The following is an 18,563-nucleotide window of genomic DNA, read 5'->3' as shown; positions in this document are numbered from 1 at the left end:
ATTAATGCATTAAATCGACAGCCCTAATATATATAAATATTTAAAAAGTGCACACAGTTAAGTAATACCTTTTTGTTTTTGTTATTAAAATTGTTATATTGCTTGAGCACAGTTAAAAGTTTGGCAAAAATATTTCGTTGACATAACACCAATACCAGCCTATTATTTGGACTGTTTTTCTGTTTAATCTGCAGCAGAAACTACATGGTCATCTGACATGTTTAACATGAGGAGAACTTGCCACATTCTTTGTCATTATGAAAAATTTGATTTGTCTATTCAACCAGATTTGGGCCCACACACACAAGTCCTCAGGTGTGTAATTCTACCTGATCTGCAACATGATCTGTTCACCTTCATTCTTATGCTGAATGCATGTACAAGTGACAAATGTATTGTCATTTTCCAACCATCAAAGTAACCCTATATATATATATATATATATATATATATATATATATATATATATCAGAAAATATGTAGTCTGTGTTGGCATACGAAAGGACTTAATTCTGATCTCATGAAAGATTCTGCTGATGATTGTATAGGTTTGACAACTTTATTTCTTAAGAGTAAAGGAGTGAACAGGCTAAACAACATTCTTCAAGATAAGTATAAGCCAGCTTTTTAAATAGTTAGACTCTAGTCATGAAAGAAAGAAGTGAGAAGTGTTTTCGAGAAAGTAAGTATTCCATAATTCCTTAATGAAATAACATACAAAATGTAACTGTTTTGATTTTAATAAGTTATTGTAGTTTATCAGAAGATATATCACTACATGGCAATGTAACATTAAATAAATAGCTGTTTTCATTTGATGGCATAAGACTGAACCATTTTAAGGAGGAAGAGGCTGTGTGGATCATAGTAGTCTTTTACCACACACTGGGCTCAGTGCTGTTCCTGAAAATACATCATGTTACAGAAGTTCCTTCTCCTTATTGTCTTTGGTAAGTATTCTAAATAAACATAAATGTTAATATATACGCACGCACACACACGCACACATATATATATATAAATGTTTTTTTAGAATTAACAAGAATGTTAAAGTCTTGTCTTCTTATGTTCTTTGATGAAATTACACTTTGTTTGCTATAATGTGACCTTTAACCTTTAGAAACTTAATCTTATGTTCTTCACAGGGCTCTTCTCCTTCTCTTCAGGACAAATATCTCACCAGTATCACTTCATAAATATCACTAAGAACTGGACCGAAGCTCAGAGTTTCTGTCGAGATATGTACACAGACCTGGCAACTGTAAATAATGCAGATGAGATGAACAGCTTGTTCAAGACCATAACTGATGTTTCTCACGATGTGTATATTGGACTTCATAGAAGTCAAGTGTTCAGATGGCACTGGTCCCTTCCAGACAGTTTCTACAATGAAGATACATTCCAGAACTGGAAAAATGGACAGCCAGATATATATAATAATGAGGGCTGCGCTGTGATGCAAAACAACGGGAAATGGTTTAATGATAGTTGTGACACAAAGAGGCAGTTTGTATGCTTTAATGGTAAGCTTTTCTATTGTACAATTAAAAACTGGGATCAAAACATTATATATTGAATTGTGACTATAGCTTACATTGTAGATTAGATGGTAACACAGTTTATGATTAGTGGTCGTCCAAAATAATTTTTTTGAATGGCCGATGCAGAAATAAAGAGAGCAGGGTGGCCGATACAATGCCGATATATCACAAAATTTAATATAGTAAATAACAGATATAAAATCGCTAAAAAATATATATATAATTTGAGTAATTTATTTGCACATGAATAAATTGTTAATATATTAGATAAAAGGAAATAACAGTACACACATTAGTCCAGCAACCATGGATGTCATGTCCACATTAGCAATCGCATATACTCAAACAATATCAAATCAAACCAATTGTACATACAGTGCATGGTGAATATGGCATTCACTTATAGCACACGTCACACGCTTTCGCCTTGGGCTGCATCTGAAAACTCTTAAGGAAACTGGTCTCTGAACAGTTTGAAAAGCCCATTATTTTCATCGTACCTCCGTATAAAGCTTCTGGAAGCAGTACTGTACTGGTTTCGGACGCAGCCTTGAAGTTGCACTCTTGCGGATCCAGCGCAAGTCTCAATCTCCTGTCATTTTAAACAGCCTGGATTACCTACTTGGTGTGACCATCATGATTTGTGAATGAGAGGAACTTTTGATCCTGATCCTGAAGTTTTTGATTCTGGCTGATGGAATACGCTTCAGAGGAAGATATTAGGCTATGTTCAGACTGCAGGCAAATCAGATTTTTTTCTCAAATCAAATCTTTTCAGGCAAACTGTCCACAATATTAATTGCAAGTGATCAAATCAGATTTGAGTGATCAGACATAACCAACCGATCTGCATGTGTTGCTTTTGTAATGGCGTAGGCATAACCACGTGACGATGCTTTCAAACCAGATGTGGGAAAATTCGAGGTGCATCATCTCGCTCTACAAATAAGTGCCCTGTCCAGTCGCGGTGCAGAACTCCTCTGTCGCACAAGGGAATACTCAGTGGTAAATATTGTGATGTTCCATGCTGCAGTCACCGATTTTTTTATGTCATCATTGTGTCGCATTCAGAGTGACGCTAAAGTCCATTTGAAATCCGATTTGAGCAGCCAGAGCGTCCGGACTGAAAATCAGATTTCAATCGCATTTGAAACCACCTCCTGATGTGGTTTGAATCAGATTTGGAAAAATCTGATTTCATGTGGGGTTCTTTTGCTGTCCAGATAATCAAAAACGTATCTGGATACAATCTGGATATGAAAAAATCAGATTTTTGGTGGCAGTCTGAACAAGGCTTTAGATGAGCGCTAGATGGGAAGAAAAAGCTGGATTTTCGTGAGGTTCATGAATGACATCAGATTAAACAAGATATCTGCATATTTGCAAATGGTAAATAATACAAGTTTTATTGATATTTGCCTTTCATCATTAGAAAAGTTACAGGGAACTGTTGAGGATACTGTTAAAATACGTGCTTCAGAGGAAGATTTATGAGCGCTCCAAAGGATGCTAGATCTGCTGATGTTGTGTGAGGTTGGTTTATTACATCTGTTTAAATGGGATGTGCACATATTTGCAGATGGTATATATGATATTAGTTTTATTGATATTTGCCTTTTTATCATTAGACAAGACAGTTAAATTTACAGGAAACTGTTGAGGAGAGACATGGAGAATGAAACAGGCGAGCATTTTAACATTATGAGCTCAAACGCGTCTGCGGATCGTTAAATGACATTATGTTGCACATTATTTTAGTAACCTGATGGCACATAACAAAATGAACCGTGACTGTCCCAGTCACTTCACAAGCAAGCAGGCGATTTTCAAGAAAACAAATTAATTGACTTTGTGACCACTACTTATGATTGACATATTACCAGTTTTGTAAAGTTTTGGAGTCTGTGATGATAACAGTTGAACATTTTCTGAAATGTTCATTGTCATTTGTCTTTAGCAAGAGCCAATAAAATGTATATCCTGACTGAGCAGAATAAATCCTGGAGGGAGGCTCAAGAATACTGCAGGACCTTTCACACTGATCTAGCCAATGCCAGAAACGACTCTGAAAATAAGGATGTCAGGAAGACTGTCAATAACGAAGCATGGATCGGACTGTTTAAAGACCCCTGGTTGTGGTCAGATCAGAGCAACTCTTCCATCCGGTTCTGGAATTTCAGTCAGTTAATCAACATCAGTAGAGACCAGGCCTGTGGTGCAGTGATGGTGAATGAAACAGGGAGATGGAATGATGTCCGATGTGATGTATCTCTGCCATTTATCTGTTATGGTGGTGAGGTTACACACTTAGAATCAGACAAAATACTCTAATTTCTGGCATCTCTGTATGTAATGTGTAATAATAATAATAAAAATAATGAATCCCCTTTTAATCTCGACTTCATTCTGTCTTCCTTACAGATCTGAAAGCTCATCCAACCACTAAACCAGGTATTTCAGCACCAAAATCAACAGCCAGTTTGAATCTGAACACATCATGCTTTGCACCTAACAAATATAACATTTAAGCCATCATAAGAATATAGATTATTACATGAGAAAGGATACTATAAAATCACCAGCTTGTTTAACTTGTAAAACCAGACCATACCTTTTCTCATTCTATACATCTGAAGATGCATGAGCCAAAACATTACGACCACTTGCCAAAAATACTGTTGATCTGCCACAAAGTCATGGAATCTCCAAAACCCCTGAAGGTGTCCTGTAAGATACTTCAAGTCCTGTAAGTTGCGAGGTGGAGCCGCCGCAGATCGGATTAAGATCTGAGGAATTTGGAGGCCAGGGCATCACCTTGAACTCTTCATCATATTCCTCAAACCATTCCCGTACAATGTGTGCAATGTGGCAGGGCGCATTATCCTGCTGAAAGAGGCCACTGCCATGAAGGGGTGTACCTGGTCTGCTACGTTGTTTAGGCAGGTGGCAAGTGTCAAATTGACATCCTCCATAACAATTTGGTTCTGAAGTCTTTACTCCTGCCCATTTCTCCTGCATAAAACACATTGATTACCATCTAATCTATCCAGACCATGATATGTGGCCTTGTTAGGTGATGATCAACATTATTCGCTTCACCAGTGAGTGGTCATAATGTTTTTGCTCATCTGTGTATACAAATTCACAGTCTGTTATAGCAAAAGCCTTAACTATAAATGTTATCACCAACAATTTATTAACAAAAATTGTTTACACTAATACAGCTACCACCAGACCAGCAACAACAGGGCACATACCAGCCCAAAACACTACAGAACAGGAAAATACAAGCACACAACCAACAAAAATACTCACTACAAGTCCAGAACAAGGTGAGATCTGTACTTTGTTATTTAAATGTATGTTATAGTAGGCCTACACTGAAGAATAATGCACCTCTTAAATGCATTGTGTCCTGAGACATTTCCAAACATCTAATTAATATAAAGCAAATATCAAATCAGATTTTTTTTATTTTTATCATCAAACTCCGTATAAACACTATTTCTGCCAAACTGTTCCATAGATAACCTGATTCTGGTCCATGAAAATCTCACATGGATTGAAGCTGTGAGCTACTGCAGAAAGCACCATGTGGACCTGGTCTCCATTCCCAGTGAGGAGCTTCAGAATATGGTAGCGAGGAAAGCCTTCCAGGCCTACACTTCTCATGTTTGGCTGGGTCTCCGTTACACCTGCACCTTCAACTTCTGGTTCTGGATAAAGAACACTGGAATGGGCTGCTACCATAACTGGGCACCAGATCATGGGCCAAATGGTTTTGAGGATTGTGAGATGTCAGGTGCTATGGAGTCCACTGGGGGGCACCGTTGGGTTGGGAGGCCAGGGAGCGAAAGGCTTAATTTCATCTGTCAAACCTGTGGAAGCTGATTTTTAACTATAATGAACAAAGACCTTCTGTGCAGCAGCCTGAGAGAGGCTGTGGATTGATCCGTAGACTATATTTGTTAAGTCAGGGTATCTGCAGGTATCAGCATTTCCAGTTTAATACTTTTTAATACCCTTTTGAAGACCTTCTCAATCATTCACATTCTCTGTTCCTCACTGTTGGAAAGCTCTTCCAACAGATATCAGATATATATGATCTGCAGATATCACAAACATAGTTGTCTTTTGTTCCAAATTGCAAATAGCCTGTGTTTGATATGTACAGTTTTACTTTTTTTTTTTTTTTTTTTTAAAGCATACGAAAATGTTAGTCACTATATTGAAGTATATTCTAAAATAAACCATGTTTTAAAATGTTTTGTTTTTAATCTAATTCATGTTCGTATTCATTTTTAAATGAGTTAATTCAATGTGTGACTTTTATTTTGAAAACAATAAATACTATATATATGTCCAGTAACACTTGCCGGCATTACACGTATATACACGCACACACACACACTAACGCAGTGAAAGCACGTGAAAGCGCCATTTACAGCTACACGTGCACAAATTGTGACACGCTCCATCATTTGAGTCATATGTAGTTATATATAAATATCTCAATTCAAACAATAAATGTTGTATTCGTGCTCTTTAATGGTGTGTGACAGATTGCGGTAGCTGTCCATTCAACAGAGCGGGGAACATTGCTCGCTCTCTCTCTCTCCAATTTATAGCACGAAAAAAAAAACATGAATGAACATCTTGAGTTTTGATAAAAGATACCGTACAACATACTGAAATGTGTCTTCTCGCATGTAATCGCCCATTCTGTTAATGTTGGAACGACAATGGAGAAAGTGAATGGCAATATCTGGAGCATTCACGGGATCAGCGCACGATGACGTGTACACTGAACCAGAGATTATTTAGCAGAGGCGGGTCACTTCTTTTTAAACGAATGGGAGAAAATGGAACGCCCAACCAAAAAACTCGCGCCCAAAAGTTAATTGATGTAGAAGTTCCGCCTTCCAGGTAAAAGAGCCAATCACCTTTTAGATACAGACATCGCCTGTAAATCATCTCGAGAACAAACCGGGAAAATTGCGTGTTTTTACGTAACCTGAGGTAAAGATCATTTTTATGATTTTAATATTATCAAATTTTATTGCCGGTTTGAAATATTTTCTTTGATTGTAATCTTGACCAACCGATTTTGAGATTTCGGTGTTCCCCCATTCAAATAGATGGGAGCTGCACTAGCATGACCTCCCGAGAGCGTTTAAAAGATGGCCGATGGTGGACTGACTTGCTAGAATACTTTGACTGAACGCACTAACACACAAAAGTTAAGAATTTTTAATGGCCTTAATGTTCACCAAATTTATTTACTTTTTAATCACCCGTGCATAGGCTACCCTGTAAGTGTGAGCTGTACTAATGTGCCCTTCAAGTTTACTTGGAAATATCGTAATTACGAGTTACGAGCACATGAATGACCCAGTGAATTCGGATGGGCGAAGGGAAGTAGTGCACTTGAAGGCAGCATCAATATTCACAATGTCCCATGACACTTTGAGGGCGATGTGGGCGGAACTTCCAGGTAAGCATAAACAAACGTTATGTTATGCACTAATGCAGCATTAACATTGACAGAGAACAAATGATCACAGAATTATAGTGAGGCAATATTTTTCTTCCCCACCTATAATGATTATGGATTTCAGGATGATGGCCAAATATCGCAAATAGAAGCATTTTAGTTATTTTATTTAATATTTATCCATCGATGGAAGAACCAAGCAGACAAATCTGAAAATTAATGTAGCATATTAGTGCCCTCACAAAAAGCTGTTTTGAGAACTGTAGATAATCATTTTTATTTTAAAGCATACCAGCATCAGAGCCTTGAATTTAATGCGTGCATCAACCGGCAGCCAGTGGAGAGAGACAAAAAGTGGTGTAACATGCGCTCTCTTTTTAAATACCAGACGTGCTGCTGCATTCTGGATCATTTGCAGAGGTCTAATTGCACATGCAGGAAGGCCTGCAATGAGAGCGTTACAATAGTCCAGTCTAGTTATGACAAGTGACTGAACGAGCAGTCACTCTGGATCCCACTCACCCAGTCAACACAGAGGGAGTCCAGACAACAGGATGCTCATGAATTACAGGACTCAGGCGATGATACTGTCATGCTGCTGTTTTTCGGATAAAATACAATTATTTTGTGGGAGATGAATGTAGTAAGCTCAATCTAGCTTTATAATGGTTAGTTTACATAAAGTAGCCATATCTAAATGCTCTAAACTATATAAAACATTTATTGTTCTTGTGTAGTAAATAACGATGTCTGAGCAGCCACACAATACATTTTACTGTACAAAAAAAAACTACATGCAATAATAATAAACATATTTATTTGGACATACATTATAAACATTGTACACAAAAGTTAAATGTTCTATGTAAAGCAACTATAAACTATATGTATTATTAAAAGCACAGTACAAATAAATTAAATTGATACAGAATTAATCTCCACAGTTTTCCAAATCACCTTTTCCCCTTAAAGGAAGACATTCTGCAAAGACACCCAAAACAAAGTGAATTGCAGGCAGGAAAAATGCAGGAAAGAGGAAAATCATAATGCAATTAATTTAAAATGTGATAAAACATCTCACTACTGTAAATGTCTCATCTAATAATTATGGTCTTACACTGTAGAATTGATCAGTTTAGCATCACAGCATGAAAACAGTTGAAAACATTGTAACTACTCACAAACACCATTGCTTTTTATACTCTTTTATATTTTTACATGTTTTTATATTTCAAAACATGTGAAGCATTCACAAAAAAGATGCCTGATAAAAATGAACAAACTCTCAAAATGTCTAATGTACTTTCAGCACATGTACACAGACCTGTTAGCACAATAATGCTATAGTTTATATGTAATTCATTGCACTCTGTTTCTGGACGTCTATCATAGCAGGACCGTAACGGTGGATAATATAAGTAATCCCAACTGCTGGCTTCTTGCCAGTAAAGTGAAAAGAGCACACAAACTAATTATACCAAGCTTTTTCATACAGATGCTTTTAAGTCAATCATTCTGTAGGCAGCCGATGGAAGAAGCAGCATCTGGGATAGGAGCGCTTGCTTTGCGAGTGATTTCTGATCATAACTTCTGTTTTAGACTGAATTTTAGTTTTGCTTGATTATTAGAATAACCATTAACTTCACACATTGTCTGGGAATTTTTTAGACATTTTACAACATTTAAAAAGCAAGAATTTAACCGCATGGCACGAAAGCAATCAGTGACAGGTGTTGTGCCGAAATTGGAATCCCTGCCAGAATCTGAGTGCCCTCGTGTACACTCGCATGACGTCAGTTGACGAGACAGCGGTGCAGCGAGTTTAAAACTCTTCAGTCTGCAAAGCTGTTTATAATCAATCTTTTCCACACAATTAATGGCAAGGCAACATAGGATTTTGTTAATTAAAATCATGAAAGTGTGAATTAAAACATTAAGTAAGCTGAAACAGAGAAGAGGCTTCGACAGTGCAAGCATTGTAGGACAGTTTGTGCACTTCTCTTTGATTTGGTCTTTTGCCAAACTCAATGTGTTTTCCATTTCATGTAATTGAACTTAAATGTCCAGCTGCCTCAGCGTTTGTGATGTTGGATGTGTAGAACTACAACATATCCCAAAAACATCACAGGACTTAATGACTACAGACCTGTCGCCTTGACGTCTGTGGTCATGAAGTCATTTGAGAGACTGGTGTTGGCTCACTTGAAGGACATCACTGGACCCTTTCTAGATCCCTTAAATTTACTTATCGTGCAAACAGGTCTGTGAAAGATGCAGTCAACATGGGATTGCATCATATCCTGCAACATCTGGACAGACCGGTGACATATGCAAGGGTCCGTTTTGTGGACTTCAGTTCGACTTTCAACACCATCATCCCAGCTATTCTCCAGACTAAGTTAAACCAACTCTCTGTTCCCACCTCTATCTGTCAGTGTATTACCAGCTTTCTGACTGACAGGCAGCAGCTTGTGAGACAGGGGAAATTCACTTCCAGCACCTGTACAGTCAGCACTGGTGCCCCCCAGGGATGTGTTCTCTCCCCATTACTCTTCTCCATCTACACCAATGACTGCACCACCAAGGACCCCTCGGTCAAGCTCCTGAAGTTTGCAGACAACACTACTGTCATCGGCCTCATCCGAGATGATGATGAGTCTGCATACAGAAAGGAGGTTGAATGGCTGGTTCACTGCTGCAATCAAAACAACCTGGAGCTGAACACGCTCCAAACGGTGGAGATGATTGTGGACTTTAGGAGGAACACCCCAACACTGACCCCCTCACCATTCTAAACAGCACTGTGGCAACAGTGGAGTCTTTCAGTTTCCTGGGCACTACCATCTCACAGGACCCGAAGTGGGGGACCCACATTGACTCCATTGTGAAAAAGGCCCAGCAGAGGTTGTACTTCCTTCGCCAGCTGAGGAAGTTCAACCTGCCACAGACACTGTTGATGCAGTTCTACTCAGCAGTCATTGAGTCTGTCCACTGTACTTCAATAATTGTCTGGTTTGGTACAGCTACGAAATCAGACATCAGAAGACTACAAAGGACAGTTCGGACTGCTGAGTGGATTATTGGTTTGTTTTAGATTTGCACTATGTATGTGTATGTATGAAGGTGTGTGTCTGTGTGTATGTACGTATATGTATAATTATATTTTATATATATATGCTGCTGTTTTTGTATTGTTGTGCACTGGATGCTCCTGTCATGTAATGTGTTGTCAGTTAGTTCATCTTCAAATGTACAGGCCAAAGACACCACCTTGGGGCCGACAAAACTGGCAACATTGAAACAGCGGAAAACTAAATGGTTTCAAACTGTAAATCATGCCAGAATTCTTTGGGACCTGAAAGTTACACCAAACGTTTTTTTTTTTGGAGGATATTTAAATATTAGAAGTGCTGTGTCTAAGACTGAGCAAATTGAGCAATTGTTAATTAACTCAAATCTTGATTATTTGTGTCTTTCTGAAACATAGTTGACTCCAGCAACTCTGTTAAGGGTTTTTAATGTGCAAGGTTATAAAATATATAGATGCGATCGTGAGTCTGGTAGGGGTGGTGGGGTTATGATTTATGTTAAAGAGGATATTCGGTGTAAGCAAATCGAAGCACATAGAGACATGCTGGACTGTGTTGGAATTAACATCATGCTTTCTCCAGAAATGTCCTTTGCTATAATTGTAATGTATAGACCTCCATCTGCTAAGGAGGATTTTTATGAACAACTTATCCAAGGTTCTTAAAAAGTGTGATGCTAAAGAAATAATTTTTATGGGAGATTTTAATATTAATTGGCTAGATAAAAGAGGTAGAAAAAAATTGAAGTTAGTTCAGACTTAGTTTTTTTCAAATAAAGTAGATTGTATATTAAAAACGTATAATTTATTAACAGGCTTGTCGGATCACAATCTTAAACTAGTAGTAAGAAAGTTGTCTAAAACTCTGTACAAAACCTTATCCAATAAAAATGGAAATTTAAAAAACACATATATCAAAGAGAAATTTAGAATTATTTAGTAATGATTTGAAGCAAATCGATTGGAATGATGTAATTCAAGGTAAAAATAGTGAGACATTCTGTGAAGATTGATTGGAAGTGTTTCAGCAACTTGTAAGTTTAAAATGACTAATACATTGAAATATAATATAGCGATGTTTCGACACATTCGAAATTCTCTTAATTACGAGGCATCATGGGTTTATTTGAATGCAATTATATTTTCTCATATTAAATACTGTATTTCTTGTTGGTCGCAAGCAAACGAGATAACTATAAAGCCAATTATATCACTTTATAAGCAGGCCATAAAAGTATTAGATAGGAGATCTTTGCAGTATCATCATTGTGGTATATTAAATAAATACAGGTTATTAAGCTTTGAAAATGTAATTGTTTATTCAAATGTAAGGTTAATAACATTGCTCCTCCCCCTTTTAAAAGATTTGTACATCTTTGTTCAGAACAGATGACAAGGGTTTCTAGATCTACTACACGGAGAGATTGCAGATCTTCCTAATCAGATCAGATCAGAAATTCCTAAAAGAATTTCAGCATTTGCACAATCTGCCTTTTCATACAAGGCAATTAAAGAATGGAATATACTACCTGATGATCTTAAATTTGTTTTCGATTTTTATACGTTCTCCAGAAATGTTAAAAATTGGCTTTTAGGAATTCAAACTTGTCATCATTAATTTTGTACAATGTTAGAATTTTACTGTTGATGTATATGTGTGTATTTATGTGCATATATTTGTTGTGTTTTATGTTTATATTGTTTTATTTACCTGCCCAGGGACTGCAGATGGAAATTAGCTAGTAGCAAAGCAAAGCATCTCTTCTCTTGTGAGATTAATGATTTTGTGCATGGTCCCTGACAAATAAATGAATAAAGTAAAGTAAATTCCTTGTATGTGTAAGCATACTTGGCAATAAAGCTGATTCTGATTCTGATATGTTTCTAGCGTTGCAGTTGTGAATAATCTGTTTGTGTAATGTGTATTGTTCTATGTTTATTATGTCAAATGTGTACATTATGCTAAATAGTGTAATATGTATATATGATGTGTAAGAGGACTGCACTTTGGTGGAACAATCATTCTAGGAATTTCACTCCTTTCACAGATAAAACAAAGTAGAATTGAACTGCATTGGCATGCTATTCATGTAGGTTATGGTGTAATTCTAGTCATTTTATTTGTAATATTGACTAACTTATCATTGGACCTAAATATTAACATCATAAAAATGTATATTAATTAATCTGTATCATTATGGTTTACACATAACATTTCAATAAACATACTAAAGTACATTAATAAAACTTGTGTGTATACAGCGTACAGTGTATAAATTCGTCAATGTCATCTGAAGTGGCTAAAATTATATTGCTCTCTCTCAACTCAGCATTATGAGGTCACATCACATTCACGCTGATGACATCTTCGTGTGGAGGCCGTGTCCTCAAAAGCATTTGACTGTAGTTTTAATAAAATGGGTTTACATGGGGGGGATTATAATTATGGCAATGTTATCATTACACCTGCCGAAATGGTAGGGCCCTCCAAATCTCAGGTTTAAAATATCACAGAGACATCACATATTCACTGGTAACATATCTTTCTATGGAGGTTCTGTGCTCAATGGCATTTGACTGTAAAATGGGTTTATTTGGGGGGATAATCCTTTTGGCAATGTTATCATTACACCTGCCGAAATTGTAGTGCCCTCCCAAACTCAGGTTTAAAAGATCACAGATGAATCACATTTACGCTGGGGACATATCTTCCCATGGAGGCCGTGTCCTCAAAAGCATTTGACTGTAGCTTTAATATAATGGGTTTATATGGGGGAATTATAATTTTGGCAATGTTATCATTACACCTGCCGTAATTGTAGTGCCCTCCAAATCTCAGGATTAAAAGATCACAGAGCCATCACATTTATGTTAGGGACATATCTTTCTATGAGGCTGTGTCGTCAAAACAATTTGACAGTAGCTTTAATAATATGGGTTTATAAGGGGAAATATAATTTTGGCAATGTTGTCATTACACCTGCTGAAATTGTAGTACCCTCCAAATCTCAGGATTTAAAGATCACAGAGACATCACATTTATGCTGGGTACATATCTTCCTATGGAGGTTGTGTCCTCAAAAGCATTTGACTGTAGCTTTAATAAAATGGGTTTAAAAGGGGGGATTATCATTTTGGTAATTTTATCATTACACCTGCCAAAATTGTAGTACCCTCCTAATCTCAGGATTAAAAGATTACAGAAACATCACATATTCACTGGTAACATATCTTCCTATGTAGGTTGTGTCCTCAAAAGCATTTTGAAACTGTGCAGCACGTGACTGGCCTCCTTTTACTTTGTGGCCTAAACAAGCAGGCAACAACTTTTCAAGATAAAAAAAAAAAAAAAAAAACTCTAGTATACAGCAAAATGAGAATTAACAAAGAGAACGTGTGTGTATATATATATATACACATACACACACACACACACACACACACACACACACACACACACACACACACACACACATGTTGTGTTTCCATGTTTTATGGGGACTTTCCATAGACATAATGGTTTTTATACTGTACAAACTTTATATTCTATCCCCTAAACCTAACCCTACCCCTAAACCTAAACCTCACAGAAAACTTTCTGCATTTTTACATTTTCAAAAAACATAATTTAGTATGATTTATAAGCTGTTTTCCTCATGGGGACCGACAAAATGTCCCCACAAGGTCAAAAATTTCGGGTTTTACTATCCTTATGGGGACATTTGGTCCCCACAAAGTGATAAATACACGCTCACACATACACACACACACACACACACACACACACACACACTACCGGTCAAAAGTTTAGATTTGTTTCCTTCACATTTTAGAATAATAGTAAAATCATCAAAACTATGGAATAATATAAATGGAACTATGTAAAGTATGTTGTGACTAAACAAAATCCATAATAAATCAAAATGTTATATTTTAGCATCTTCAAAGTAGTCAAACTTTGCCTAGAATTTGCAGACATTTTCTCAACCAACTTCTTTAGGTATCACGCTGGGATGCTTTTTAAACAGTATTGAAGTTGTTCCCATCTATGTTGGGCACTTATTGGCTGCTTTTCTTTATTATTTGGTCCAAGTTAAGAATATGGTGGCACAATTATATTTTTGTCTACAAAACTAACTTTAAGCATACACCTTCATATCAAAATAGTTTAAGATCACAAGAAACATTTAAGTCAAATGTTTCAAAACGTTTGACAGGTAGTTTGTGAAATATATATATATATATATATATATATATATATATATATATATATATATATATATATATACAGTATGTACATACAAACAACACTTGATAAAATTAAAAAGCATATGAAAAGAAAATTAAACTCATTAATACTTAAATTAACAAACTATGATATAATCTTACACAAATTTTTCTCTTTAATTTTTACAAGTCAAGCAGATGAAGCTTGTCACCTTCGCTGATATATTGATGCAGTCACAGTGGAGCCAACACAGGCACACATCACAGCAAATCTTAACATATCAATGCATACAGTTATTTAGGTTTTGATAAGCAGACTTAACAATTAAGTCATTCATATAAACATATTTTCTCATTAACTCTTGAAATAAATTGTGTTTGAAAAAAAACAAAAAACAATCAATGTTAAAATTAAATAATTCCATTTTCTTTTTCCCCACAGAAGTAACACAGGTATTTCAGGTCATCAAGAAAACAATGATGTTAGAGTATTACAGTAAATGCAGTGTTATGTTATAGTACGACAACAGTGTATTTAAAAACAACAATAACTTAAGAGATTTTTACAGTGTATATATATACTATATACAGTCATATGTAAAAATGTGGACACCTCGAGCCAAATTGCATGTTATGTTGATTTACCAATTATGAAAAAGACCATACTATCTTTTCTGTGGGCACACTTAAAATAGACATACTTCTGCAAATTGATGTGCGCAATTTTTTGTTACGTATTTGTTACTGAAATCTCTGGATAGAACTAAAACATGCAGTGCATATAGACACTCTAAGAATATTGCTGAACTAGAAGCATTCTATAAGGAAGAGTGAAGGAGAATTCCTAAAGGAAGAATAGAAAGACTGTTTGCTACATCACATTACCTTATGGGTAGTCAGCGGGGTTACTACCATTCCTCAAAGTTTCATGTTTTTAGGCCTCATGATTTGGTCTGCACAATCAGTTTTAGGTCAGAAAAATAATAATAAATATAGCTGCAAGCAGCAATTACCGGGGCTTCATGTACATGTGCTACAAGATTTTATGAATTATTCTGATGGCCCGTAAGCACTTAAAATAGAGATAAAGCAATATCATTTTCAGCAATCTCAGGTTAATAAACACAGGGATATGTTTTTAACAATCTCAGGTTAATAGCCACAGAGATATAATGTTTTTAACATGTCTGACTGTTAAATTGCCACCTATTGTTTGATCCACACCAAATTGTGCTTGCTTCTTTGGAATCACATTTCATTTGTTTAGTAAATTTTATTCCAATTGGAGCCTTTGTTACCTATTGGCTTTTGGGTAAATTAAGCCCCACCCATTTGTTTAAATTGCCCTATTATAGCCATTACAAATAAAAAAGTGTTTTTGATCCAAGGAGTCCAGAGAATTGTACTACACTGATTTTTTGTAGTGAAAGTTGAGTGAAAAACCTTTTTATAATCTTAAATATTTAATGAACAATTTGATTGATGCATATGGTTCTTGAGGCAAAGTTGTTCAGAATGAGGAGATCTATCGTGTGATATGAATAACATGTATCTATGTGAAACATTGCAGAACACACAACCATTCACACGCATGTAAAACGAGATTGCACAAACATTCATAACTTTTATAGTGCCACCTATTGTCTGATCTCCACTAAATTTTGCATGGTTCTTCAAAATTATATCTTGTTTATGCATTCTAAGTTTGAAAATAAGACTTTTCTTGTATGACTTATTTGCTTTTGGGTAATCTAAGCCACACCCACATATTAAATTACCCTGTTATAGCCATGCCAATGTGGCTCTTTGCCTACTCCTCTGTGGCTCTTCCCTCCATTCATGTGTTCTGTGTGTCACGTGTTGTAGCTGAGATGAGCCGGAAGGCGATGGATCTATTCACACGTTGACACTGTGTTTACAAGTTATTTTACATTCTAACGTGCATTTAATTACTTTTAAAATCATTCAAAATGCATTTAAATATGTGCCGAATTATCAAATTTGGAAATATTTATTAAAAAAAATTATGAATAAATAAAAAGCTCTCTCGCATGAGGGTTGGTAGCCGTGACGTGATGAGTCACGAGAAGTTCGTTAAACAATTTTCCAGTCTGCATTGCCATGGCAGAGTCAGGGAAGCACATAGCGCAAATATGTAGATGAGCACATAACGTTTTTATCTGAATGGGAGGATTTATATTTTTTGGTTGAATAGAATGGAAAATCCTTCTGCTTGATATGCCAGACTTCACTGTCGCCTTTTAAGGCTTAAATCCCGAGCGCCATTTTACCTCACTCCATGCCAAAGTGGGCCAGGAATTTCCCAAAGTCACTGAACTTAGGTAAACGAATTTAAACGTCAGTCAGAGAAGCAGTCTCAGCTTTATCCAAAATTAACTAAGCATTCAGAGACTGTCACATTGGCATCATATCAGCTGGCATGGAACATTGCTCGCACTAAAAGGCCATATAGTGAAGGGGAATTTGTCAAGAAGTGCCGAAATCTACCGAAAATGAAAACTTGCAATGTTGTCAAACCTTCAACTTTCGTGGCACACTGTTGAACAGAGAATATCAGACATTAACAACGTAATTGAAACACAATTATACACGGATCTTGATAAGTGCTGGTATTTCAGCATTTCTTTAGACGAGACTTGCGATGTTCAAGATAAGCCTCAGTTGGCAATATTTGTATGGTCCGTGTCAGACTACTGCACAATTAAAGAAGAGCTGCTTGATATTGTACCGCTAAAAGAGAGGACCCATGGCATTGATCTGAAAGACACACTGATGACAGTTGTTGGAAAAGCTAAACTATAGTTATCAAAACTAACAGCAGTAGCTACAGATGGAGTGCCAGCCATGCTGGGATCTGCAAATGGCCTAATTGGCCTGTGTAAAGCTGACAACCGTTTTCCTGATTTTTGGACATTTCACTGTATTGTCCATCGAGAGCACTTGGTGTCTAAAAAGCTGAACTTGGACCACATCATGAAACCTGTGCTGGAAATTGTAAATATTATTCGCACACATGCTCTAAATCACAGAGAGTTAAAAAATCTCATAGCTGAACTTGAAGAAGACCTTCCAAGTGATCTTCTGCTTCACTACACTGTGAGATGGCTTTCAAGAGGTAACATACTTTCACGGTTTTTTGAGCTTTTGAACCCAGTGTAGCTCTTCCTTGCAGCGAAAAATAGGTACTGTCCTGAACTACATGACCCCCAGTGGATTTTATTTGGTTGACATGCTTTGTTATCTGAACAGATTGAATCTGGATCTCTAAGGGAAGTTAAAGATGCTGCCTGACCTGGTGCAAAGTGTTTTACATTTGTCAACAAACTCAAAATATTCAAGACACATCTACAAAAGGGAGAACTCACACATTTCATTCCTTGAAATCAAGTGAACTAGCAGCAGAGGTTGTAAAAGGGAGCACTGCACAATATGCAACACTGCTTGAAAATCTCCAGCAGTGTTTTGAGGACAGATTCTGCAAACTACAGCAAAAAAGACCACACATTACATTTCTCCTCAACACTTTCACTGCTGAATCAGACTGTTTGAAACCCCCTTTAGTGGCAGATGATGCAGCATCTCAGTTGGAAAACTTTCTGAGGATGACAGACTTAAATGTGTTCTGAGGGAAGGAACCATGGAGTTTTGGAAGATTGTCCCGATGGAGAAATATCCCAATGTCAAACAGGCTGCACTCAAATTTGTCTATGTTTGGGTCAACTTATGTCTGTGGATCAGTTTTTTCTACATTGAAACAAGTCATTTCAAAGCATCACTCAGTTCTTACTGACAAACATGTGAAAGAATTGCTTTGAGTAGCCACAACTGAACACTAGGCAGACCTGAAAAGGATTGTGGAAATCAAGGACTGCCAGATGTCCCACTGAGACATAAAAAACATTATGTGTTATGTAATTTGGCTTATAAGTTATTGTAAAATTGTGTGCGTGTGTTGTGTGTGTGCACGTGTGTTGTGTGGCTCTTTCTCATGCCAAACTGCTTTGCCACCCCTGATCTAGGCTTTCCAAAGATTCTTCCTGTACATGTTTTTTGTCCACATAGAACTTGATGGCATCTTGGACAAAGACACTGTATGCAAAACTACAGGTCGATCGGCAGCCATTTTTAGGTTTTTAATTTTTATAGCACCAATAAATGGCAGAGGGGTGCAATTTTTTTCTTGTGTAATCAA

The 18,563-nt window shown here is 36.6% G+C and overlaps 1 protein-coding gene across 2 annotated transcripts; it reads left to right on the top strand.

Annotated features, from left to right (window-relative positions):
* Nucleotides 1-650: 650 nt before the first annotated feature.
* On the top strand, nucleotides 651-5,693 carry LOC127656450 (C-type mannose receptor 2). Of its 2 annotated transcripts, none has more exons than XM_052144785.1 (7): nucleotides 651-682; nucleotides 828-950; nucleotides 1,146-1,523; nucleotides 3,499-3,834; nucleotides 3,963-3,992; nucleotides 4,766-4,873; nucleotides 5,068-5,693. In XM_052144785.1, the coding sequence occupies exons 2-7, from the start codon at nucleotides 917-919 to the stop codon at nucleotides 5,430-5,432; spliced, it is 1,251 nt and encodes a 416-aa protein (XP_052000745.1). In that variant the 5' UTR covers nucleotides 651-682; nucleotides 828-916; the 3' UTR covers nucleotides 5,433-5,693. The 2 variants fall into 2 exon arrangements, with proteins under 2 accessions (XP_052000745.1, XP_052000744.1); XM_052144784.1 differs by having other exon boundaries at nucleotides 656-682; nucleotides 844-950.
* Nucleotides 5,694-18,563: the final 12,870 nt, after the last annotated feature.

This window comes from Xyrauchen texanus, chromosome 15 (assembly GCF_025860055.1).
Source record: "Xyrauchen texanus isolate HMW12.3.18 chromosome 15, RBS_HiC_50CHRs, whole genome shotgun sequence".
Taxonomy (NCBI): Eukaryota; Metazoa; Chordata; class Actinopteri; order Cypriniformes; family Catostomidae; genus Xyrauchen; species Xyrauchen texanus.
This window is presented reverse-complemented; position numbering and strand designations above follow the sequence as displayed.